We start from the raw sequence: 27,576 nt of genomic DNA, 5'->3' as shown, positions 1-27,576 counted from the left end.
ATAATCAGGTCTACAGGATTCCTGCAGAAGCACTCCTTACTTTTTAAACATTTTACAGATTCATGTGACTTAAGTCATGTGCAAAAACGAACCATCAGCAAAACACAACTATTCAGAAGCTAGGTTGATGTACTTCACACAAAGGAATGTTTCAAAGTCCAGTTAGGACTCATAGTTGTGTGATCAGTAGAGGTGGGAATCTTTGAGCACCTCACGATTCGATTACAATTAAGATTCAAGAGCTAAGATTTGATTACAAATCGATTATTGATGCTTCTTTTAACTTGTGTGTATTGAAGCAGTTTTACAATTATTTTCGTTTCACTAAATAAGCGTTTATCACTTGCAACTTTTAAAAACAGTGCATTTGTGATAAGAAACAGTACATTTATTCCCATTACATTCGTTAAATTAATAGAAATGTGTCCTATAATAAAGGAGCTGGTCGGATCTCTCGGTGAGGTGGCTCGCTGTAGTCAGCCACATTTTAGAACTGTCTGCATTACTTTATGTAAAATAAATAAATCGGTTATCAACATTAACTCATCGATTTTATAATCGTACATGTCTGATTTGCGATGCATCTAAAAATCTATTATTTCCCCCACCTCTAGTGATCAGTGCTGAGAAAGTCACTTGTGGTTCCGCTTCCACAGTTACATTTAGCCAAAATAAGAAGAGGGCCACTGATGAACTGCAACATCAATGTCGTCACTGATTGTTGCTGGTCAACATGCTATGTTGTTTACAAAATAGGTCTTGGCCCCTCTCTAAAAATGCAAAGGACTAACATCATGGACCACATCAGCTGAGCAGTAATGACAGGGATACCGCTATACATGGGGCGGTATAGCTCGGTTGGTAGAGTGGCCGTGCCAGCAACTTGAGGTTTCCAGGTTCGATCCCCACTTCTGCCATCCTAGTCACTGGGCAAGACACTTTACCCACCTGCTCCCAGTGCCACCCACACTGGTTTAAAAATGTAACTTAGATATTGGGTTTCACTATGTAAAGCGCTTTGAGTCACTAGAGAAAAAGTGCTATATAAATATAATTCACTTCACTACATATTAGCATGTGTGTGTAATTCTATACCCACTCATGGTAGGGTGACAGCATTTTGTCCTAAAACCATTTAATTCAATATGTCTTGTAGTACTAAGGATGTAATGATTAGTTGTATTTTATTTCTTCAAGGTACTTATTTTCCTTTACTAACCTGGAATGATACCCCAAAGCACTTTACATTATACATCACATTCAGCCATACACACACTGATGGCGGAAATGCCGTTTTGATCATGTGATCGCAATGAACGAAAAGACAGCGCCCGACCTTATTTTTCCAACTGGGAAAACAAAAGCACTTTAAGATGTTCTATATCTTTATAGGATCCATTTTTGCTTAAAGAAATGAGTGCATTTTATTTTTTGTTTGTTTATTTATTTAGAATAGCAAAGTTATTTACCTTCCAATTACAGTAGAATGGTAAACAATTCTACAGTAATAATAAATACAAGTGTGTATCCTTTTAAATAGTTACTTGCATTATGATTATTATATATTATGATGACATTAAATTACAAACACTGTTTTTATCAAATATTTATTCAGTTAAAAAGCATGATGTAGACAAAAGGTCGGAGTCTGTCTGCATTAAGCCTAATCTTTTTTAAAGAAAAGTATTGCATATTGTTCTAATGTGATCAACAAGAACATGTTGATGGACAGTCTAAAAGTAACATGTGTTCCTTCACTTGTTATTTTTGCAGTTTAATGCATTTTTACGTATGAAATATAAAAATCTCAAATCTAATCGCAATCGCACTTTTGGAGAGAAAAATCGCAATTAGTTTTTTTCTCAAAATCGTGCAGCCCTACTCTAACTCCTGAGCCATGCCAATGGTTTAATCACAGCAGGATATAATGCACATGAACTCTGTAGCCACACATACCATTGAAATTTCGGCGAATTTGGGCCTCTTTCTCTCCGTTTTCATCCAGGCCCTCCACTTTCATTTTCTTCCAGTGCAGCTCATCCTTCTCCTGTATTTTCAGGTCACTGTGCAGCTCAGCTTGTTTCACAGGGGACAACTGCATCTGTCAAAGCACGCAAGACAACATTAGACCTAGGGATGCGTACCAAATGTGGTATTTTTATAGGTACAAGCTGAATTCCATCAGTACTACCGGGTACCGATTCACGTAAAACCAAACGTTACCATAATTTGACACTTTGTTGCACGTGACATGACGTCCAGTTGTAGACTTGGCACCGGCTCTAGTACTTGGCGAGCAAACGGGCGTACTTGTAGCAGACTGCCTCTAGGTAATTGTACAATTTTCCATGCCAACTAAGCAAGAAGAAGGCGCTCAAAAGTAGGGCTCCACTTATGAGAAAGCTCATTTCCATTGGATATGTCATATACATGCTCCTAATTAGCATTAGAGATGTTACATGCAGTTTCAACTTTCAAATGTGTTGATTAAAACTAAAATTAAGATGCATGTATTAAGTACAATACGTACAGTTTAAACACTTTGCAGGATCCAACAAAACACAAGACAGGCACATTTAACTTAATGGCAATGACTACTTTCCTAACTAAGACAACACACGGTAAAATATACATTGCTGCCATCTAACATCTTGGAATTGCAACTGTGTGCAAAGTTTACTTAACACTTGCAAATGAGACTCAGAAGTGTAAGAAAAGAGGATATAAAAACTTAACAGCACAGTTATTGTTGCATAAAAAAACATTATATTAAGAAACTAACATTAACATAAACACACACAAAAGTACCAAAAATTGGTATCGTGGAACACCGGCATTGAATAAGTACTGGGACAGTTCAAATGGGAACGATACACATTTTTAAAGGGGAACTGCCCTTTTTCTTTAATTTTGTCCATCATTCACAATCATTATGAGAGGCAAGAAAACAAAAGCTTCCGTTCCGTAACCTATATAACAACCAAACTGTAGCGACATTGTTATTTTTTTGGTACCAATGATTGTCACACACACACTCGGTGTGGTGAAATTTGTCCTCTGCATTTGACCTATCCCCTTGTTCACCCCCTGGGAAGTGAGGGGAACAGTGGGTAGCAGTGGTGGCCGCGCCCGGGAATAATTTTTGGTGATTTAACCTCCAATTCCAACCCTTGATGCTAAGTGCCAAGCGGGGAGGTAATGGGTCCCATTTTTATAGTCTTTGGTATGACTCGGCCGGGGTTTGAACTCAGATCTACCGATCTCAGGGCGGACACTCTAACCACTAGGACACTGAGTAGGTGTTGTAAAAGCAAACACTGAGGAACTCTTTTTCTATCGTAGCAACAAATCGGCGTGCTTCGGTATTAGCCGCAAAAGCTAATTACGGCAAGAGATAAGCTAGCTTCTACGTATCTGTAAAGTATTAGCCCGCATTTCATGTTTTGTTTGTACACAGCTAGCCAGACAGCGTATGTCCACGTATCAATCCAGTGCTAACTCAACAAACCGTAAGAAACGGAGGTAAAAACTATTCAAAAGGGTTAAGTTCACTTTTCTCATGTTTGACAAAGACATTTTGGGGCAACGAGGGTGCTAAATGACGATGTGTTTGAAGCAAAAGACATTAAACGGCAGGTTTTAAGTTTCATGTGGGTCGAGGAGGAGGAGCCACGGTCACCCTTTACTGTGTACCTCTTATAAACCGTTTGCTTGCCTAACAGAATTGCTATCGTGACATCCAGTGGACACATTTAGAACAGCAGTTTCTTTCGTTAAAAAAAAAGCAGCTCATTTTTATACTTGGCAAACTCATCATGCGGGCCGGAAAAAACCTGTCCGCGGGCCTGATCCGAGCCGTACGTTTGACACCCGTGTCTTAAGCCATGTCTACACTAAGCCGGATAACCCCTTAAACCAGGGGTGCCCAAACTTTTTGACTCGGGGGCCGCATTGGGTTAAAAAAATGTGTGTATATATATATATATATATATATATATATATATATACACACACATACATTGTCTTTATAATCTGTTTTGTCAATTAACATCAATTAACATTGATGTTCATCAACAGTTAACATTGTCACGTTATCGATGGGAAAATTCATTTTTAGACAATATGATTTACCTGAGCGGATAGGAGACACCAACAGTAACAAGTGGTAGAAAATGGATTAGAAAGGAAAGATTAAAAAAATAAAAAATAAAAAAAAATAAAACAATTTTTTTTTTTACTTGGGACTTCCTGTGGGCCAGATTTTGGATGCTAGGGGGCCGGATCCGGCCCGTGGGCCGTAGTTTGGGGACCCCTGCCTTAAACAAATAATTATTTAGCCTAAGCCCTGTTTCAGCCACACTGAACCAGCGTTTAAGGTCCCCCTACTCGGACACATTTTTACACGGGAAAGTGCGCCGTGTATATCTTGAATCTCCGGCTCTTAGCTTTGTATGGACTCATAGATCGTTTACAAACTGAGTTCGGAGAGGAAGTGAAGCCAGAAAGACCGCGCCCCACACAGGAAGTGACGTCAGAAAGAACGCGCCACAGCCAGCTTCATAATAAAGTGCTTTCGTAACTCGGAGCTAACCACTGGAAATATGAAGGCGAATCATCCAGACATGCCCGTGTTTCTCCTTCCGTCTGTACAGACGCTTGTGGAAATCACACATGAATACCTTAAGAGAAAGCGATTGCAGCTATTTGGGATACAACACTTCTCAGACGGCAAGATAACTTTCGAATGTCCGGGTCAGCTGTGATTCTACTTAGCGAAAAACTTTGTCCATTTGTCGAAGGAGAGTCAACGAGAATGCGAGCTCCCGTGGATGTGATAAAAAAAGTTAGCGTGTGCTTTGTATTACCTGGCCATCGTGGGAAGACAATGGAAAAAAGCGAATGCTTTTGGACTGGCAAAGCAGACTATATCAGTTAATGTCCGCCATGTATGTCGCAGACTCAAAGTCTAGGTCCAGAGTATATAAAGTCGCCAAAAACGAATGGACAATGAAGGTGAAGGTAGAAGAGTTAAGAGTGTCCGTACCAGATATCTAGATCCCTAGTTTGAATGATGTAAAATGTTCTTTATCACATTATTTACGTGTCCAATAAAGATTTGATCAATTTATGATGTCTCAGGTGTGATTCACTACAATAGGGCCCCACAGCACACTGAATTCCAGTGAAATGAAATACCACAACACTGGATGTTGTTCAGATAAGTTACATTTAAGAACTTGCACACAAAGCAACACTGTAGGTGACTATGACGTGCACATTTTCCGCGTATTAGGTCGCGTTTCGGTGGCATTGTTGTGTATGGACACGGATAAGGTTAGGTGGGATTTACCCTGGATAACCTTATCGTGTAGACAGGGCCTTAGAGGATGACTCCCATTACCCGCATCTTCCAAGCCTTTTTTTTAATCCTAATAAAAATAAAAAAAGACGTGTGTTCTTGTCTCTCATGATTGTGAACGATAGGCAACATTCCAAAAAAAAGTGCAGTTCCCCGTTAACTGCACCTGCTGTATATTTCATTCAATGACTGTATCAATATTATCCAACGACAAAATAATGTACTAACATGCATGTCAGGTCAATTAGACATATTTGTATATATTTATCTGTGTTTAGTTGTCCCAGGTGTACCTTGCCTCTCGCCCAAAAAACTGGGATAGACTCCAGCTCACCTGTGGTCTTGCACAGGATAAACTAGAGAATTATTATTATTTTTTAATTCTTTAGACATTTCCTACACCTTTTCGAGCTATTAGTAAATGCTGCATGTGCTAATGCATCAGCTAAATAAAGTATTTTAGCAAGTTAAATTTGTTGGCATTTAATTAAGAGTTACATACCCGCAAGGCCTTGTTCCACACTTGGTTCAGCTTCGATATCCTGAATTCTACCGTCTGTTCGTCACCGCCGCCCGCCTTAGGATCGTTCAACTCCCGAGAGTATTTCCCGGCCATTACCCCCGTGCCGAGACAAACAACAAATAAATACAGTCCTTTCATCTTTAACAAAATTAATTTCGGGTATATAAAAATAAAGGTAAAAAATGTTCAGACTGTTTTGGCAGGTCTTTACTGGGCTTTTTCCTAGCTGGCTACCATATGTCACGTGACAGAAGGGGCGTTCACTTCCGAGTTGCATGCATTGTGGGACTTGTAGTCTGTTAACTGTAAAATACAGTAGAAGGAGTGGAAATATGTCAACACAAACTACAAGTCCCATATTTGCAGCGAAGGGTCGTTGCTAGGGAGCGGAGACTGCCAAAAGGAGAGCTAATAAAAAGCTTCCACGCTTTTACAGGACGTGAGACTATCCATATATTTGCTTTCATTAAAGTTAGGGCTGCATGGTGTCACGCTAACAATTTCATAGGCGTCATACATTCTTAATGTAGGCCTATTCATGTCAAATAAAATATATTGATACATTTGGTTTGTTTAGACCAGAGGTGGGACCAAGTCATTGTTTTGCAAGTCACAAGTAAGTCTCAAGTCTTTGCCCTCAAGTCCGAGTCAAGTCCCGAGTCAAGACAGGCAAGCCCCGAGTCAAGTCCAAAGTCAAGACTGGAAAGTCTCAAGTCAAGTCCTAAGTCCTGCATTTTGAGTTTCGAGTCCTTTCAAGTCATTTTAACCACAGACTAATATATTAACACAGATTGTGTATGCTTTTCAAACGCTGTATTTATTTATTAAAACAAGTGCATTTTAAATTGCAGGAAAGAAAATTGTGCTGACATTGCACTTTATAATAGCACTATTAACCAGTCATTTTAAACATTAACTCATTCCTTTACAGAACAAACACATTGAAAAATAAAGTGCAAATGTACTTATTTGTACAAAAGTGTTAACATTGAAAAAACATGACATATATGTGAACATAACAAAAAAGTTGTACTTTTTATATGTCAGGGCCCTATGCTGCATTGCAATTGCAAAAGACCAAATTAGCCAAGAGTCTGTCAGTCATTTGTGCACGATGGGGGCGTAGTATGATGCCACCATGGCTGAAAACTCGCTCCACTGGAGCACTGGAGGCAGGCATTGCCAAGACTCTCATGGCCACTCGGAACAGTGAAGGAAGAGTCTTCATGTTCAATGCCCAGAACAAAAGGGGGGAGAGAGTTGTTTTGGGTTGGTGCACTACTTGTAAGTGTATCTTGTGTTTTTTATGTTGATTTAATTAAAAAAAGAAAGAAAAAAAAAAAAAGATTTCTTGTGCGGCCTGATACCAATCGATCCACGGACCAGTACCGGGCCGCGGCCCGGTGGTTGGGGACCACTGAGGTAAACAACCAACAGTATGTCAGAAAGCTAGCTAAAACGGTACACATATTCATAATATAGTATACATTTTAACTGACCTTTATTTTACTATTTTTGTCTTTTTTTAGGTGGCTAAAATATGCGGTGCTGCTGACCGCCGTCTAACGTTACGTGTGATATATTGACTAACGTAACCCTGCTTAAAAAAAATCACTGAACAAAAAGTATGAATAAGGTAGTGAACTGCAACAGATTCCCGTGTTTGCAATAACGTTATAACGTTAGCAGTGAGTTTACAGCCTCACTGATTTAACTACACAGCAAATAAAAGTCACGTTACTTAGCCAATAAACGTTATCTTACATTCAAAACTTACCGTTCTTTGTGCAACTTCAAATGCCGGACGAAGTTGGAAGTTGTTGCCTCTCCATCAGTCATTTTCGAACCGCATGTGTTGCATACTGCAAACCGTTTTGTGTTGACCACCTCGTAATTTTTATACCCAAACAAAATTATTTTAGGTATCATTTTTTGTTCACTGGCGTGTGGTTTGGACATGTCTTCTTCGTTGGTTGTCCTGCAATTTGATTGGATGAATGCTGTGTGATGAAAACAAAGTAGATCTATTTTGATTGGCTGTTGTACTGAGAGCACACCAGCTGACACACGCAACGCTGATAGACAAGTACACAATGAAAAATACGGAGCGCTCCCGAATAACTTTTTCATCTTTGGGTTTTGGGGAAAGTAGCAAGTCATGTCAAGTCATGTCAAGTCAAAAGGCTCAAGTCCAAGTGAAGTCACAAGTCATTGATGTTAAAGTCTAAGTCGAGTTGCAAGTCTTTTTACATTTTGTCAAGTCGAGTCTAAAGTCATCAAATTCATGACTCGAGTCTGACTCGAGTCCAAGTCATGTGACTCGAGTCCACACCTCTGGTTTAGACCAGGGGTCGGCAACCCAAAATGTTGAAAGCCATATTGGACCAAAAATATATAATAAACATGTGTCTGGAGCCGCAAAATATTTAAAGCCTTATATAAGTGTTGTAATGAAGACAACACATTATGTAAGTGTCTATATCAGCTATATTAGCTTACTATCAAAATTACTTTAAAAGTATTATATAAGTGTTATAATGAAGACAACACATTATGTAAGTGTCTATAGCAGCCATATTAGCTTACTATCAAAATGACTTTAAAAGCCTTATATAAGTGTTATAATGAAGACAACACATTAAGTAAGTTAAGTACCAATGATAGTCACACACACACTAGGTGTGGCGAAATTATTCTCTGCATTTGACCCATCACCCTTGATCACCCCCTGGAAGGTGAGGGGAGCAGTGGGCAGCAGCGGTGGCCGCGCCCGGGAATCATTTTTGGTGATTTAACATGGTTTCTAATGTTGTAATAATGTGTAAAATAAATATTATATTTCAACATTTCTGTCAGATTTGCTTCAGCCTGCAACACATAGTCATTTTGATAGTAGGCCAATATAGCTAATATAGACACTTACATCGTGTGTTGCCTTCATTATAAGACTTATATACGGCTTTTCATTTTTTTGCAGCTCCAGACAGATTAGTTTTTTGTATTTTGGTCCAATATGGCTCTTTCAACGTTTTGGGTTGCCGACCCCTGGTATGGGCTGATTGGCAACACTAAATTGGCCCTAGTGTGTGAATGTGAGTGTGAATGTTGTCTGTCTATCTGTCTGTGTTGGCCCTGCGATGAGGTGGCGACTTGTCCAGGGTGCACCCCACCTTCCGCCCGAATGCAGCTGGGATAGGCTCCAGCACCCCGCGACCTCGAGAGGGACAAGCGGTAGACAATAGATGGATGGATGGATGGATGTATGTTTTTCAGATGGCTTTGTTGGCATAATAGAGGACTCAGTGTTACCTGCATTGTTATCCGTTATCCGTACTCTATCGAGTACACACAGAAAGTGGAAGATATGTGGATCTTGTCTCTAAAAAGTGCTTAACTGTATTGCACATTATGCAAGAAACTATAACTTTAATGATTGCATTTCTGCTTTTGCATTTTAATTGATTTATTATTATTATTACAATATCTTTTTTTTTTTTTTAAAGCGATACCCCTTGTCTTCCTGTCACTGTACATCATCATTACAGTTAATGCTGCTTTTTTACATAATACGTTTCTTTCTTCAATAAAGTGTCTACCTAAACTAAGCTACACTGATCTCTCTGGCAAATGGTGTCAACTCATACCAGAGCAATGAAAATAACTGGTAAAAAAACAAAAACAAATCCAAAGCCCATTAAACTCGGGGAGAGAGGTAAACAGATGTCTGGGTGACAGTCAAAGGAAAATATTGTATTCCTCTTCGGTAATACAATTTGGTAGCTTGACTGTCAGTAAATGCCATTTAACTGAATAGTGTGTCGGGAAATCAGCAGGAAAATATCACTAGAATTCATTAGATTAACTCAAAGTGGGTGACATTGTTATCACCAGGAAGGATGAGGTCACGTACCTAGGTTCCATTCTAGAGGCTAATCTTTCCTGTGATAAAATGGCAACCAAGGTAATCAAAAAGGTCAACCAACGAACGAGATTTCTCTATAGAATCTCCTCTCTGGTCAACAAAAGCACCATGAGGATTCTGGCGGGAACTCTCGTTCAACCCTTTTTCGATTACGCATGCACCTCCTGGTACCCTAGCACCTCCACAACCCTCAAATCTAAACTCCAAACATCCCAGAACAAGCTAGTCAGATTGCTTCTAGACCTCCACCCCAGATCCCACCTCACTCCTACCCACTTCTCCAAAGTGGGCTGGCTCAGGGTGGAGGACAGAGTAAAACAACTTGCACTGAGCCTAGTCTATAAAATCCGCTCCACCTCCCTGATACCGAAGTACATGTCAAACTACTTCCATAACCACAACACCAGGGGGAGCTCCACTAACCACGTTAAACCCAGATTCCGAACTAACAAAGGTCTTAACTCTTTCTCTTTCTATGCCACATCAATGTGGAATGCGCATCTCTATTCTCCTTCAAAATCGCAATAAAAGTTCACCTCCAGGCAGCTACAACCCTAAACTAACACCCTCCCCGGATTGTTAATAATCAAATGTAAACAATCAAATGCAGATACTTTTTCTTATGCCTTCTGATCTCTCTCTATCTCTCTCTCTCTCTCTCTCTGCCCACTACTTGCTGTCCATATCCTACCAAGTCAGACCTACACTGTTCCAATATCCATTTCTCTGTTCTCAATTGTTGATGACTGATGATAACAACCAAACCTAACCCCCACCGCCCCCCTCCACACCCGGGATTGTAAATAATGTAAATAATTCAATGTGATTATCTTGTGTGATGACTGTATTATGATGATAGTATATATCTGATAGTATATATCTGTATCATGAATCAATTTAAGTGGACCCAGACTTAAACAAGTTGAAAAACTTATTCGGGTGTTACCATTTAGTGGTCAATTGTACGGAATATGTACTTCACCGTGCAACCTACTAATAAAAGTCTCAATCAATCAATCGATCAATCAAAGCACGCCGTCATAACTCAGGCAATGTATTTCTTAGGAGCATGACAATCGATATCACAGCACTCGTGTTAACGAGCCTAACAAAATATCTGTAGGCGTCCTCTGCAGATGTCATTCTGCTCAAACATTTGCGATTTAAGAAGGTACAAGTCAGGCGAAAAGCGTGGCAAAAAGAAATGTTATGCAACATGCGATGCAAAACAACAACAACAACAACAACAACAACAACCTCTCAGCCAGAGCAGTCCATCAGGCTCCGAAGGGACACCAACATCAGAGAAAGAAATACGATTTTACTAGTGTTGTCCCGATACCACTATTTTGGTACCAAAATGTATTTCGGTACTTTTCGATACTTTTTTTTAAATAATGGGGACCACAAAAAATGTCATTATTGGCTTTATTTTAACAGAAAAATATTAGGGTACATTAAACATATGTTTGTGTTGGCGTTGTTCACACTGCCACCCTTAGTGTGACTTGTATGGCTGTTGAGTAAGTATGCACTAGTGTTCAAACCAAAAATAATCATCTTAATGAGTAATAATCGGACGTAGTGAAATCTTGGCTTGACGTCGGTAACTATAGACCAGTTTTTTAATGAGTCCGGGGTGCTGCGGTGTGTTGTGAAGCACGTATGGCTATCCTACAGGATTGATACTTTGTTGGTCGCCATGGAGACAAGGATTAGTGATTTAGAAGTAGCTACAACACTGCCGGCCGCTAACTAGCTAGCCATTTCTTAAAGCACCTTTTCCTGAGGGTGTTTTAGTGTGATAACTTCACTTTTATCCTTAGTTTTTAGGTCAAAATGCGTCCGTTGTAAGTACTCCGTGATTGTGCACTGCTTGTCTGCATGTTGGGGTGGGAGACCGGTACTTTTTAGAGGCAGTATAGTACCGAATATGATTCATTAGTATCGCGGTACTATACTAATACCGGTATACCGTAAAACCCTATATTGTACTGTATTCTACTAAAAAGTTAAAGTGGTGGCCCACTTGCTTTTTGTGGTGTGTGCTAATGTGAGTGAAAAGTAAAGATGTTGGACATTACCATTAGTTTTCTGTATTTTGTATTTCCTGACCAGCTTGAGCACCTACCCCCAGTTTGCGATTAGGATACTCACCTGCTGGCTATCATTAATCAGGAGTCCTCCTATGCTAGAGCCCTGTCCAGAGGACTTTCTGCTTTATACTGTGTCATGCTGCATAATTTTTCCTGTGTTGTTATTTTTTGTGCACTTCCCTGCTGCACTTTGTTGTTGTCATGAAATAAATTTTTACCTGCACTTCTCCTGCTGTCTCTGCATTTTTGGGTCCAGACCAACGTCGATCAACACAGGCCATAGCAGGCGGCCCCAATGTAGCACATGCACATATGAATATCATGGAGGTGTCAAAAATCCTGGGCTGTATGGGATCAAGGCCAAGGATAACACATTTGTGAAACCTAAAATCTAAATCTAAATCATCTGCTGTATCTGGCCCTCAATAGGAGAAGGATTGTCCAGTGTTCTACAGCAGAAAAAAGTATGAAACAAATTATGTTCTCCAAAAGAAGACATTGGGCCTGATTTACTAAAGGCTTGCGTGTACTAAAACACGTGCAAACATGATAGCACACTCTAAGCTGATTCACTAAGGCAGGGGTGTCAAACTCATTTTTACCTCAGGGGCCACATAGAGGAAAATATATTCCCAAGTAGGCCGGAATAGTAAAATCATGGCATGATAACTTAAAAATAAAGACAACTCCAGGTTGTTTTCTTTATTTTACTTTGGCCAAAAATAGAACAAGCACATTCTAAAAACGTACAAGTCACAAATAATCCTCTGGATAAACACTTTCGGTTTGTTGAAAAATTCTGAAAAAATTGGTGCAGTTTCAAAAACACAATGAGCTTAGACTTGTTCTCAGTGTATCTACAAAGCCAGGATTAAGCTTTAAGTCACAGTCTTTCTGGGATTGAACAAAAAGACTTAGAAACTTAGAATTAGACTTCCTTTTTATTGTCATTCAAATTTTAACTTTACAGTACAGATAAGAACGGAATTTTGTTGCATTAGCTCGTTGTAGTGCAGGATAAAAGAGCAATAATGTGCAGATATAAATACATAGATTACTGTACAAGTAAATATATTGCACTTTTTCATATGCATCCACGTTTAATGGAGCCTGCAGTGCCTCAGACTGGAAGTCTCTGCAGAGAGTGGTGAGGACGGCGGAAAAGATCATCCGGACTCCTCTTCCTCCTATGCAGGAAATCGCAAAAAGCCGCTGCCAGACCAGGGCTCAGAAAATCTGCAGATACTCTTCCCACCCCCACCAAGGACTGTTTTCACTGCTGGACTCTATAGAAAGAGGTTCCGCAGCCTCCGTTAACACAACATGTAAACTCTTCGAGGTATCAAATACCTCCTCTGTCATATCCACGTATCAATCCAGTGCTAACTCAAAAAAACGTAAGAAACGGAGGTAAAAACTATTCAAAAGGGTTAAGTTCACTTTTCTCGTGTTTGAAAGAGACATTTTGGGGCAACGAGGGTGACAAGTGATGATGTGTTCGAAGCAAAAGACATAAAACGGCAGGTTTTAAGTTTCATGTGAGTCGAGGAGGAGGAGCCACAGTCCTCCTTTACTGTGTACATCTTGCTTATAAACCGTTTGCTTGCCTAACAGAATTGCTATTGTGACATCCAGTGGACATATTTAGAACAGCAGTTTCTTTCGTTGAAAAAAAAAGCAGCTCATATTAATACTTGGCAAACTCATCTCGTGGGCCGGATAAAACCTGTTCGCAGGCCTGATCCGGCCCGTGGGCCGTAGGTTTGACACCCCTGCACTAAGGCGTGCAATCCATTTTGCATATCTGTCTTTATTAAATTGCTTACTATATGTTGATCATCAAACTTCCCACAATACTGGGGGGAGAAAATGCAAATATAATTATTTATCACGCGCAATGTGATTTATCAACACTCATCACCGTTTTGACAGCACTATTTTAGGTTTTATTTAGCACGTGTAAGAAAGAAGGACGAGGAAACTGACAGTTGCACACACGGCTGCAGGATGAGTGCTTGCGCTGCACAGACAGACGATGAACGAACGTCCAGAAATAAAAAAAAATATTAGACATATTGTCTATTCAGCAACATCCTTTTATATTTTTGTTGCTGATAGATGACTTTGAATGGTTCATTAAAACCAATTCAATTAAGTTTGGTGTCATTTAATATTTTTTAAATGAATTTGATTTTTTTTCCACTTTGAATAAATATTACAAAAATATTTCCTATATGAAAAAAACCTTCTTTAAGTATGCATTGTGCCCCCGTCTATGGAACAGCTTGCCGGAGGACCTCAAGGCTGCGGAGAACGTTCATGTTTTTAAGAGCAGGCTTAAGACCCACCTTTTTGACTTGGCTTTTACATGATATTAACTATTTTATTGAAGTCATTTGTATTTTACTTTTTATCTTATTAGTTATGCAAAATTGTATTTAGTTCTATCTATCTATTATTCATTTACTGTATATATATATATATATATATATATATATATATATATATATATATATATATATACATATATATATATATGTTTTTTTTCTATTAATCTTAAAAAGTTAAAGTACCAATGATTGTCACACACACACTAGGTGTGGCAAAATTATTCTCTGCATTTGACCCATCACCCTTGATAACCCCCTGGGAGGTGAGGGGAGCAGTGAGCAGCAGTGGTGTCCACGCCCCGGAATAATTTCTGGTGATTTAACCCCAAATTCCAACCCTTGATGCTGAGTGCCAAGCAGGGAGGTAATGGGTCCCATTTTTATAGTCTTTGGTATGACTCGGGGTTTGAACTCACGACCTACCGATCTCAGGGCGGACACTCTAACCACAAGGCCACTGAGCAGGTTCTTCATATGTCTTACTTGTATTTTATTCTTTATCTCTACACATGGTTCTTACTATTTTACAAGTTATATTATTTTTTATTTTCCATCGTTCCTCAGATGAGCCATCTGCTTCAGGGGCTATCGGCCGTACTTGTGGGGGCGCTTTTGTGTCAGTGTCCTGGTGGCCATGGTCTGATGACCTCCTGGTGCAGATGGCTCCTGTGATAGTGTTTACTCACATGTCTCCTCTGTACTCAGCCATGCAATCATTTGTCCATATAGTTGCATATGTGTGTATGTTGTGTGTGTGTGTGTTTGTGTTATCTGTATCCGTGCGTAGGTATGTGATAATGGGGGATATGGGTCACCGGGGTATTGTTTTTAACTTTGTAAAGCACTTTGCGTTGCATTTCTTTTATGTATGAAAAGAGCTTTATAAATAAAGTTTGATTGATTGATTGATTGATTGTTTGCATCCTGAAAGGAGTAAATGCAGCCTCCTTCGAATGAGCACACCTTCAGCTGTAAAAACAACGTGGTTTTATTGTAGATGCACTGCCGGACTGCTTTTAAAGACCCATAAAACGTAGTATATATATTGTGCTTGCTTGAAAACACAGCAAATCGCCACAAATGTGCAGTAAATGAGAGTGTCTCTGTGGTGATGCCCCGTATATATAGTATATGCAAAATCAAATCATTTAAATAAGGCGGCCTGCAGCAGTTTACAATTGTACAAGCAGTCTTAATAAATCGGATGCAACACGCCCACTAATAGTACACGCTATTTTATAGATTGCACACGCTGTTTAGCGTGAGGTATTTCAATCTTGGTAAATCAGGGCCATAGTCTTCTTCAATGCAGAAAATAATATGTATTGTACATTATTTTGCAGCCACTATAACCACCATATATTTTTTTATCTTTTTTGTTGACATTTTGTACCGCACGCCAGAGTTCTGTCTCTAACAAGCAAAAGTGTCTACCAGACAATGTACAAACCCCGTTTCCATATGAGTGGGGAAATTGTGTTAGATGTAAATATAAACGGAATACAATGATTTGCAAATCCTTTTCAACCCATATTCAATTGAATGCACTACAAAGACAAGATATTTGATGTTCAAACTCATAAACTTTTTTTTTTTTTGCAAATAATAATTAACTTAGAATTTCATGGCTGCAACACGTGCCAAAGTAGTTGGGAAAGGGCATGTTCACCACTATGTTACATGGCCTTTCCTTTTAACAACACACAGTAAACATTTGGGAACTGAGGAGACACATTTTTTAAGCTTCTCAGGTGGAATTATTTCCCATTCTCACTTGATGTACAGCTTAAGTTATTCAACAGTCCGGGGGTTTCCGTTGTGGTATTTTAGGCTTCATAATGCGCCACACATTTTCAATGGTAGACAGGTCTGGACTATAGGCAGGCCAGTCGAGTACCCGCACTCTTTTACTATGAAGCCACGTTGATGTAACATGTGGCTTGGTATTGTCTTGCTGAAATGAGCAGGGGCGTCCATGGTAACGTTGCTTGGATGGCAACATATGTTGCTCCAAAACCTGTATGTACCTTTCAGCATTAATGGCGCCTTCACAGATGTGTAAGTTACCCATGTCTTGGGCACTAATACACCCCCATACCATCACACATGCTGGCTTTTCAACTTTGCGCCTAGAACAATCCGGATGGTTCTTTTCCTCTTTGGTCCGTAGGACACGACGTCCAAAGTTTCCAAAAACAATTTGAAATGTGGACTCGTCAGACCACAGAACACTTTTCCACTTTGTATCAGTCCATCTTAGATGAGCTCAGGCCCAGCGAAGCCGACGGCGTTTCTGGGTGTTGTTGATAAACGGTTTTCGCCTTGCATAAGAGAGTTTTAACTTGCACTTACAGATGTAGCGACCAACTGTAGTTACTTACAGTGGGTTTCTGAAGTGTTCCTGAACCCATGTGGTGATATCCTTTACACACTGATGTCGCTTGTTGATGCAGTACAGCCTGAGGGGTTGAAGGTCACGGGCTTAGCTGCTTACGTGCAGTTATTTCTCCAGATTCTCTGAACCTTTGATGATAGTACGGACCGTAGATTGTGAAATCCCTAAATTCCTTGCAATAGCTTGTTGAGAAAAGTTTTTCTTAAACTGTTCAACCATTTGCTCACGCATTTGTTGACAAAGTAGTGACCCTCGCCCCATCCTTGTTTGTGAATGACTGAGCATTTCATGGAATCTACTTTTATACCCAATTATGGCACTCACCTGTTCCCAATTTGCCTGTTCACCTGTGGGATGTTCCAAATAAGTGTTTGATGAGCATTCCTTAACTTTATCAGTATTTATTGCCACCTTTCCCAATTTCTTTGTCACGTGCTGCTGGCATCAAATTCTAAAGTTAATGATTATTTGCACAAAAAAAAAAAAAGTTAATCAGTTTGAACATCAAATATGTTGTCTTTGTAGCATATTCAACTGAATATGGGTTGAAAATGATTCACAAATCATTGTATTCCATTTATATTTACATCCAACACAATTTCCCAACTCATAAGGAAACTGGGTTTGTACATAAATGACAGAACAGCACTACATTTTAGGACAGAAGGTCAAACAACGTCTCTGGTATTCATATGTCATATATCTTTGAATTCACTGTGATTATGCTTGAAAACATAGGTTAACTTAATAACCAAGCGCTGACCTTTATTCAACATTTATTTTCATTATGTGCAAAGAGCTTATGCATCAGTCGAACAACAGACCAAACTACAACTGCAGTCATCAACACTCTGATAAATTCTTCTTTATAGAGGCAGGCATTTTGAAAGTTTCTTGTATCGCAGGCAGTGTGATTCAAACACACTCCCGATTAGATAAGAAAAGAAGATGCAAAGACCAACAAGGCACCATAATAGGCTGATGTACTTTGTCATTCCATTGTCTCTACGCCATCCTTGTGGAATGAGTCAACATGACTCATTCGTCATGTCACTGCTTCCAAAGGGAGACTTCGCGGGAGGTTGTGACGCATCTGATTGGTTGGACACTTGCACAATTACTATATGTCATGCCAGGAAAAGTGTGTGCAAGTTTGGTAGCGAAATGTCATTTCTGTAGGCGGTCTGCTGCACTGTGGCGTGACATAAAGCATGCTGTTTGTTGACAGCACTGTTCTGGAAGGAATTAGACGGAGGTGGCGCATGTGAACACTGAGAATGAGGGCAAAGGGAGGACAAATCAGAAAATACTGAAGGGGAAAGAAACAAGCTATTAAGACAGATATTGAGCCAGCTTGTGTTTTATTAGCAGCAGTGTTGCACGAGGGACAGCCATAATAGAATAAAAGATATATTCAATCACTGGCCATGAACAACACAGTCATTAAGACCAAGTGATTGCGATAAATTAGCTTTGATCATCTTATTTCCTGTGCTAATGTAACTGCGGGGAACAACAGAGGCAGACATCACATTAGGTTTGAGTTAAGATCAAATTAGCTTTTTACTTTCACCATTAGTAACCCCCGCCCTCACAGGAATAACATTTTCAAAATTGTAGGAATCGCTTGGTGTCGGAGCAAACACATCTCATGTAGATAATGTATATTTATTTAATCAGTCTCTCCTTTTTGTGGGATTGTTGCGGTCTAAAATGCCTGAATTCCATCCATCCATCCATTTTCTACCGCTTGTCCCTTATGGGGTCGCGGGGGGTACTGGAGCCTATCGCAGCTGCACACGGGCGGAAGGCGGGGTACACCCTGGACAAGTCGTCACCTCATCGCAGACGCTTGAATTCGCGGCAGCTTTTTCTAAAAGTTGCGGCGGTTTGAGGCGTATTTTTTCCAATCAACTTGCATCATCTTGTGATGCTTTGTGTGACATCCAATCTCACTGTCAAATATGCCGACGACACCACGGTACTTGGGCTCATCAGGAACAATGATGAGACAGCATACAGTGCAGAGGTCCAACAGCTGGCTTCATGGTGTGCTAACAATAACTTGGTTCTTAACACTAACAAAACCAAATAACTAATTGTAGACTTCCGCAGGAAAGGGCAGAACAAACACCCTCCACTTTTAATTAATAACAATCTCGTAGAAAGGGTCAAGCATTTCTAATTCTTAGGGGTGAACATAACAGAAGATCTATGCTGGGACATTAACACTGCTTCTACAGTCGGAAAGGCCCAACAACGTCTTTTTTTTTTGAGGAAACTAAAATGTGCAAACATTCCGCAGAAATCAATGGTAAACTTTTACAACTGTGCCATTAGCAGTGTCCTCACTTACGGCTTTTTAGTGTGGTTTGCTAGCTGCACTAAAGCGAACCAACAGGCCCTCCAGCGAGTGGTTAAAGCGGCGGGGAAAATTACAAGGACGATACTCCCAGAGATGAGTGCCATGTACACAACTCGCTGCCTAAAGCGAGTACACAACATCCTGAAGGACAGATACCACCCAGCACATGGCCTCTTCAACCTGCTACCCTCTGGATGGAGGTATAGATCGACTTGCGCCAGGACCACCAGAATGTCTCACAGTCTGTATCCCCAGGCTGTGAGACTGCTAAATGAACAGCCTGCCCCTTTGCTGGCCCGGACCATCTTATTACCTCACTCTTCACCACCTCAATAATTGTGCTCTGGACATTGCATTGCTGCAACATCAACATAACACCCATCAGACATCCGACTGTTCCCACCCCCACGTCCCTCTATTCGCCATCTTCCAAACAATGCTAAACTGTAAACTATGGTCAACCTGCACTTCAATGTAGTTTTTATGCCGCTCATTGACATGTATAACTTAAATGTTATTATGACAATTACAATAAAGGAATTGATTGATTGATTGATTGATTGATTGATTGATTTATTGATTGATTGACGGTGCTTAGCTCCTAGTGTAATGCTTAGCCCGGTCAATGACACATCGACATATAAGCTAATGGTGGAAATATATGCCCGGGCAAAATATATTTTCGACAAATAAAACCTATGTGGATATGGGTAGTGTCAGTGCCTATTTCGTTCTCAATATGCTGATAGGCTGAGGAAGTGGGTTCCAACATTAGCACAGCTGTCATCATGGCAATGTGAAACGTATGGAGACAGCCAAATCACATGATCAAAGAATTCCTTATTCGTGTAGCCTATTGGCATACCCTGGTCCTCTTTAGTTTTGGGCGTACATTAAAAACCTACTGAAACCCACTACAACCGACCACGCAGTCTGATAGTTTATACATCAATGATGAAATCTTAACATTGCAACACATGCCAATACGGCCGGGTTAGCTTACTAAAGTGCAATTTTAAATTTTGCGCGAAACATCCTGCTGGAAACGTCTCGGTATGATGACGTCAGCGCGTGACGTCACGGATTGTAGAGGACATTTTGGGACAGCATGGTGGCCAGCTATTAAGTCGTCTGTTTTCATCGCAAAATTCCACAGTATTCTGGACATCTGTGTTGGTGAATCTTTTGCAATTTGTTCAATGAACAATGGAGACAGCAAAGAAGAAAGCTGTAGGTGGGAAGCGGTGTATTGCGGCCGGCTGCAGCAACAACACAAACACAGCCGGTGTTTTATTGTTTACATTCCCGAAAGATGACAGTCAAGCTTTACCATTGGCCTGTGGAGAACTGGGACAACAGAGACTCTTACCAGGAGGACTTTGAGTTGGATACGCAGACACGGTACCGTGAGTACGCATGCAGCTGCGGCTTCCAAACATTTGATCGCTTGCCCGTACGTGCGTGCCGCTATGTGCATGTCACGTACATAACTTTGGGGACTTTGGGGAAATATATGTGCTGTATGAACTTTGGGGAGGTGAGCGGTACTTTGGGCTGTGGGATTGAGTGTGTTGTGCTTGAGTTGTATTGGCGGGTTATATGGACGGGAGGGGGGAGGTGTTTTTTATGCGGGATTAATTTGTGGCATATTAAATATAAGCCTGGTTGTGTTGTGGCTAATAGAGTATATATATGTCTTGTGTATATTTACTGTTTTAGTCATTCTCAGCTGAATATCAGGTCCCACCCGCCTCTCACAGCATCTTCCCTATCTGCTTTGCTCCCACTGCCCTCCAGTCCTTCACTCTCACTTTCCTCATCCACAAATCTTTCATCCTCGCTCAAATTAATGGGATAATCGTCGCTTTCTCGGTCCGAATCGCTCTCGCTGCTGGTGGCCATGATTGTAAGCAATGTGTAGATGTGAGGAGCTCCACAACCTGTGACGTCACGCTAGTCGTCTGCTACTTCCGGTACAGGCAAGGCTTTTTTATCAGCGACCAAAAGTTGCGAACTTTATCGTCGATGTTCTCTACTAAATCCTTTCAGCAAAAATATGGCAATATCGCGAAATGATCAAGTATGACACATAGAATGGACCTGCTATCCCCGTTTAAATAAGAAAATCGCATTTCAGTAGGCCTTTAAGCTGCTAAGCTTGCTCTACTTATTTTCACCAGTATAACCATTGCCACTGTTGATAGTAGTTCGTTTTAGTCTTTGTTTTCTGATAGTAGGGACAATAACCATATAATTGCCATTTGTTGTGATATTGTACGCAGGCATGGCGTATTTCTTCCTGAAAATAGTCTAATTTCTGTGTAAAATGTGTTGGTTTGAGATTTCTTATTGACAAAACACTTGTCTATTCAATTATTATGGTTCCAGCACCTCAACCCCTAATAAAAGGCAGTGTAAGTTTGAAGTTATTTGGAGTAGCCCAGTCCATCGAGCTGGATTCGGCTGTCTACCTGGCAACCCCAATCAGGGAAAGAGGGAGGGGACCACAGAATTTTGACCGTGATTGCAGTACAATTTCTGTCCACATGATTACATGTGGCTCCTTCAAAAGCTGTTCCTCAAATAATCCATAAAATGATTTAAAAAGTGAAGTAGGAATTTGATTTAAAGGCAGGTTGTCTGGTTTACTTGCAGGGAGAAAACTCAACCAAGTGTCCTTGCATCAACCAGGACAAAACAGGTCACAGGCTAATACTGCACCGTTGGTCTTCCTCCCCTAAGGTATTGTCGATTGCATACCTAAACATCCCTATAAAGAATTCTTCACTCTCTTTATAGCAACGGAGCAAATAAGTCCAATGGGTCAACGAGTCCATGGTCATTGATTGTTCACCAGAGTGGGGGCCAGTCCAAGGAAAAAGAAGTGATGAAGAGAGAGACTTGAGTGGTTCCATTCCATACACATTTGGAGTCAGGCGGCTTAGCACCAGTGATTTGGCATATCCCAAAAGGTGCATCAATGTCCCTACGTCAGATAGTTGTCAGGCAGGCCTGGAGGCCAAAAACGTAATTACACGTGTGTGTGTGTGTGTGTGTGTGTGCTTAATCAGTTTGACGTCAAACGCAGTTCTAAAGAAATAGGTGAATTAAAGTAAATTTAGGTGTATATTCGCTGTAATTGCGGATCATTAAAGTTTGTCCAAGTCTAAGTCAAAGTGGATCATTAAAGTTTGTTGAAGTCGAAGTCTAATATTCCAACACAAGCCCAGCCAATAAATTACCTTGGTGTTGCTGGGGGAAACCATACAGTATATGAACAACGTCATTAACTGAACTCAACTATATCAATCAAATTGTAGCTACGTTGGGTAGAAGTATCGCTGCTGTTAGGAAATGTGCTACGTATGTAACACCTGCAATTCGCAGACAGGTAGTACAAACATTGGTGTTGTGTCATCTGGGTTATTGTTCAGTTATTTGGGCTTCTGCACCCAAGGTTGAGTTTACAAAATTACAAACAGCTCAAAATAGGGCAGCTAGACTTACTCTTGATTGTTCTTATAGATCGAGTGTGGACCGTATGCATTCTTGTCTTGGATGGCTGAAGGTTATTCATAGATTATCCAGCAGTTCATTGTTATTTATTTGAAACATTATTCATAACAAGTACCCTACAGCTCATTTTAAGCAGATTGGTTATAATGCTGATGTTCACCACTACAGTAGCAGAGCTTCAACTCAAGGTCTACTTGCATTACCACGACCAAGAACTAATTCAATGAAAAGCACTGATGTATACAGAGGCATTTCATTATGGAATACTATTCATTTAATCACCTTTTGCCCCTAGGACTAATCCCAGTAAAAAAAACATTTAAGAAACATGTAAAGTCACTTTTTAGATTTAAGAGTTATTCTTTCATGTTATCAGTTAGAGAACTTTTCTCTTTCCCTTTTTCTTTTCTTTTATTGTAAATGGATTTGCGTATGTTCTGTAACTGGATCCGTGTACTCTTATTTTATTATTTTGAGAATTTTCTTTTTCTTTTTCCTATCTTTTATTGTAACTGGATCAGCATATGTTCTGTAACTGTATCTGTGTACTGTTATGTTGTTTTATTATTTTGAGAATTTATTTTTTCTTTTCATTTTTGCTTTCTTTTATTTGTAGTTGGATTTGTGTATGTTTTGTAACTGGATATGTGCATTATTATTTTACTTTGAACTTTTGAAAAGGACCCCAGGAAGACTAGCCTGGCCTTTGTGCGTCGGCTAATGGGGATCCTCAATAAACAATTAACAACAACAATAAACAATAAACTGAAAGACGTTCAACTGCACAGAGTCCAGCTAGAGACATGTGACAACCTTGTTAGTCAACTGACGATTTCATTGTGTGGACTTCATGAAGTCAATGACGGTCTGCAAGTCTGCTTGGCTTAAATGTCTTCGTAAATTATTCATGTCAGCTGATCCTCATTTGCAGTAAAATCTACTGTAGCATGCGCAATGCCCTGTGATACCATTTTTATTAGCGCCCAGATTATGACTCCACCGGCCTTGTTGGCTCTCTGAAGTAAGAAAACACCCAATTTGAGAAGGGAGTGAACATTGCACCCCATTATGTATATTAACCTGTATTGTCATACTGATAATTACTTTTTTGCCACACTACCTATAAAATTGAGGACATTCTGGACAGATGAAGGACATGTAAATTATGTAACGTGTAAATAATTCTCATGTTACTTGTTTTACTCAACAGGGGGCAATATGATTCCTATAAGGCAGGGGTAGGGAACCTATGGCTCTTGAGCCAGATGTGGCTCTTTTGATGACTGCATCTGGCTCTCAGATAAATCTTAGCGGACATTGCTTAACACGATAAGTAATGAATAATTCCGCTGGTAATCACAGTGTTAAAAATAACGTTAAAAATATAAAACATTCTCATGCATTCTAATCCATCCATCCGTTTTCTACCGCACCTGTTCAAGAAGTCGCATTAAAGGTCAGAAGTATTTTATTTATTATTGGTTAGCTTCAGAATAACAATGCTATTAAAAAAGAATAAGATACTTATTACACTCTAAGAATGTTGGTCTTACTTAAAAATGCACGCATTTAGTTGTATTCAGTGTTAAAAAAAATATTATATGGCTCTCACGGATATATGTTTTAAAACATTCGGCTTTCATGGCTCTCTCAGCCAAAAAGGTTCCCGACCCCTGCTATAAGGAAACAGTTATGGTTGAAAAATGCAAGGAAATCACACACTACGTTAATCCCTAAACCTCCACATCATAAATAAACACATATGCACTAGGGTTGAACAGTATACCGGTATTAGTATAAGACCGCGATACTAATGAATCATTTTCGGTACTTTACGTCTCTGAAATGTATCGATCCTGCACCCCCCCGCGCCCGCGTCAAAGTCACGTTGTGTCATTGGTGGTTTACAAGCAGAGGAGCATGTTCGGTAGCACACAATCACAGAGTACTTACAGAAAAGGGAGAACGGACGCATTTTTGGCCTAAAAACTAAAGATAAAGGTGAAGTTATAATACTGAAACGCCCTCAGGAAGAGGTGCTTTTAGACATGGCTAGCTAGCTAGCGGTGAACGTCCATCTGCCGTCGGCAGTGTTGTAGCTACTTCTAAATCACTAATCCTCGCCTCCATGGTGACAAATAAAGTACGTTTCTTACAAGTATCATCCCTGCAGGACGAGGAATAGCTAAACATGCTTCACTACACACCGTAGCATCACATTGTAAACAAACGCCATTGGTGGATCTACACCTGGCATCCAATGTAATGATATCAAGTACAGACACGTATCTAGTCGATACTACTATGATTACGTGGATATTTTTTGGCATCACAACATCTTCTTTCGTTTTTTTTAAATGTATATTATGTTTATAAACTCAGGAAATATGTCCCTGGACACACGAGGACTTTGAATATGACCAATGTATGATCCTGTAACTACTTGGTATCAGATTGATACCCAAATTTGTGGTATCATCCAAAACTAATGTAAAGTATCAAACAACAGAAGAATAAGTGATTATTGCATTTTAACAGAAGTGTATATAGAACACGTTAAAAGAGAAAGTAAGCAGATATTAACAATAAATGAACAAGTAGACTAATAATACATTTTCTACCACTTGTCCTTAATAATGTTGACAAAATAATAGAATGATAAATGATATAATATGTTAATGCATACGTCAGCAGACTACTTAGGAGCTTTTGTTTGTTTACTTACTTATTTTTTGTTAAAATAAAGCCAATAATGCAAATTTTTTGTGGTCCCCTTTATTTAGAAAAGTACCGAAAAGTACCACAAAGTGCCGAAATAATTTTAGTAGCGGTACCAAAATATTAGTATCGTTACAACATAGAACTGGACCACTCTGCCTCAATGAAACGACTCTCCGCCAGCTCTCAACATTCACTGCTTGCTTCCACTCTAACAACTACATTTTTGAATAAAAAATGTATTTGCCCGTAGCTGCTAAGGCTGCAATTGTCCCTGTCCAAGGGTGCTCTGCTGCAGCTTTGCACGTCTTTTCATCACCACAGTTGCAGTCGTCCTCATGCAAGTCAAAGCGATGCATGAGCCTCCAGAGGCAGTATCAGGGACCAACCCCTCAAGCCACTGGCGTTCAAGCTTCTAAATTTCAGACTATACTTGCCTGTCAAGGTAACCACTATTGCCTCCTTTGGCTTACTAATTGTCGTAGAGCCTGTGTATTTACTACACCATTTGAACACAGTGTATATGGTATACACCTCCAGGCAACTTCAACCCTAAACTAACACCCTCCCTTCCACATCCTACCTCCCCGGATTGTAAATAATCAAAGGTAAATAATCTAATGTAGATACTTATTCTTATGCTTTCTGATCTCTTTCTCGATGTCCACTACTTGCTGTACATATCCTACCAAGTCAGTCCGACACTGTTACTCTGATGATGCAATTGTTGATGACTAAAGTGTTGATATCAACTAAACCTAACCCCCCCCCCACCCCCTCCACATCCCACACCCCGGATTGTAAATAATGTAAATAATTCAATTTATATCTGATGATTATCTTGTGTGATGACTGCATTATGATGATAGTATATATCTGTATCATGAATCAATTTAAGTGGACCCCGACTTAAACAAGTTGAAAAACGTATTCAGGTGTTACCATTTAGTGGTCAATTGTACGGAATATGTACTGTACTGTGCAACCTACTAATAAAAGTTACAATCAATCAATCAATACATATTTACGCAGCTTGAAATTTCAATCATTTTGAAAACTGGTCTCACATTGGGCATGTAACTACTGCAAATACATATTTGTATGTACTTCACAACCAAGACAACAATGGCAGAGCCTTTATAGAGTTTAAAAATTTGCCTTTTTTACACCACTGTTTTCAGAAGACTTTCACATTTTAAACCCACGCACAAAGCTCCAAAGGAAGTTCAAAAATACACTTTTTGATGGCACTCAGTAGGATTTCTTGACAATGTTATGATATAACTGTATTTCCAGTTACTGTTGCAATGGAACAAAATTAAATAAATAAATATTTAAATAATTACTAAAATGTGTGTCAATTAATTATAAATTTAATTAATACATGTGTTATTAAATGTGTTATTAATTCATTTTATGTAAAAGTATATGACATTTTTAAATCATGTAAATAATGATTTTAACATTTAATTCATTATTTAATCATTCGATTATTGATTTTGTGATTTATTTAAATGTGCCCGAATACAGTTGAGATAGGCCCTAGCACCCCCTGCAATCCCGAAAGGGACAAGCGGTAGAAAAATGGATGGATGGATTACACAATTTATTTAATTATTTAATCAACTTGTGTGTTTTGCTTCATTAATTTATTTTTTTATCCCTCAAAGCCAGCCATCAAAGTCAGTGGGCGTATCCTAAAAAATTGGTTAATCGGCCCCTCCACTTGTCTGTGGAACATTGACCGGAGAATCGGCGAGTACTGGTGTCAAGACTTGGTCCTTGGGTTTTGTTTTTCCGGAAGGCAACAGAAAGTTGGCTCGGGCGAGACGGGAATGTAAGTACATGATTTAATATTAACACTCAAAAAAAGGGAACAAACAAAAGGCGCTCACAGTGGAGGTACAAAACTTGGCTATAAACACAAAACTTGCACAAAGGCAGAAACTATGAACAACAAAAAACACTAACTGTGGCATTAATAAACAAAAACTTACTTGGCATGGACTAAAGGAGCAGCATGAACGATGGACATGAAACCAAGTGTCAGGAATGTGCAGAGCATAAATGTGGATGTCGCCAGAAAGACAAACTGAAAACAATGAACTTAAATACTACAGACATGATTAGTGAAAACAGGTGCGTGACTCAAAATGTGAAACAGGTGCGTGACGTGACAGGTGAAAACTAATGGTTGCTATAGTGACAAAACAAACAAAAGTGCACAAAAAGTCCCAAAACAAAACCGAACATGACTAAATTCCCCCCTTACGGACAGATCCCAGATGTCCA

At 39.6% G+C, this 27,576-nt stretch overlaps 1 protein-coding gene across 1 annotated transcript in view; it reads right to left on the bottom strand.

The window, feature by feature from the left end:
* lrpap1 (low density lipoprotein receptor-related protein associated protein 1) overlaps nt 1-6,143 on the bottom strand; it is a 32,631-nt gene extending 26,488 nt beyond the window's left edge. Inside the window, exons 1-2 of the mRNA XM_061988207.1 lie at nt 5,862-6,143; nt 1,957-2,101 (exon numbers count right to left, since the gene is read on the bottom strand). Coding sequence (XP_061844191.1) covers nt 1,957-2,101; nt 5,862-6,020 — 304 coding nt within the window. The 5' untranslated portion in view covers nt 6,021-6,143. The remainder of the gene's footprint in view (nt 1-1,956; nt 2,102-5,861) is intronic.
* Between the last annotated feature and the right edge of the window lie 21,433 nt (nt 6,144-27,576).

This window comes from Nerophis lumbriciformis, linkage group LG27 (assembly GCF_033978685.3).
Source record: "Nerophis lumbriciformis linkage group LG27, RoL_Nlum_v2.1, whole genome shotgun sequence".
NCBI classification, from domain to species: Eukaryota; Metazoa; Chordata; class Actinopteri; order Syngnathiformes; family Syngnathidae; genus Nerophis; species Nerophis lumbriciformis.
The sequence above is the reverse complement of the archived record's forward strand: the minus strand, read 5'-3'. Positions and strand labels throughout refer to the sequence as shown.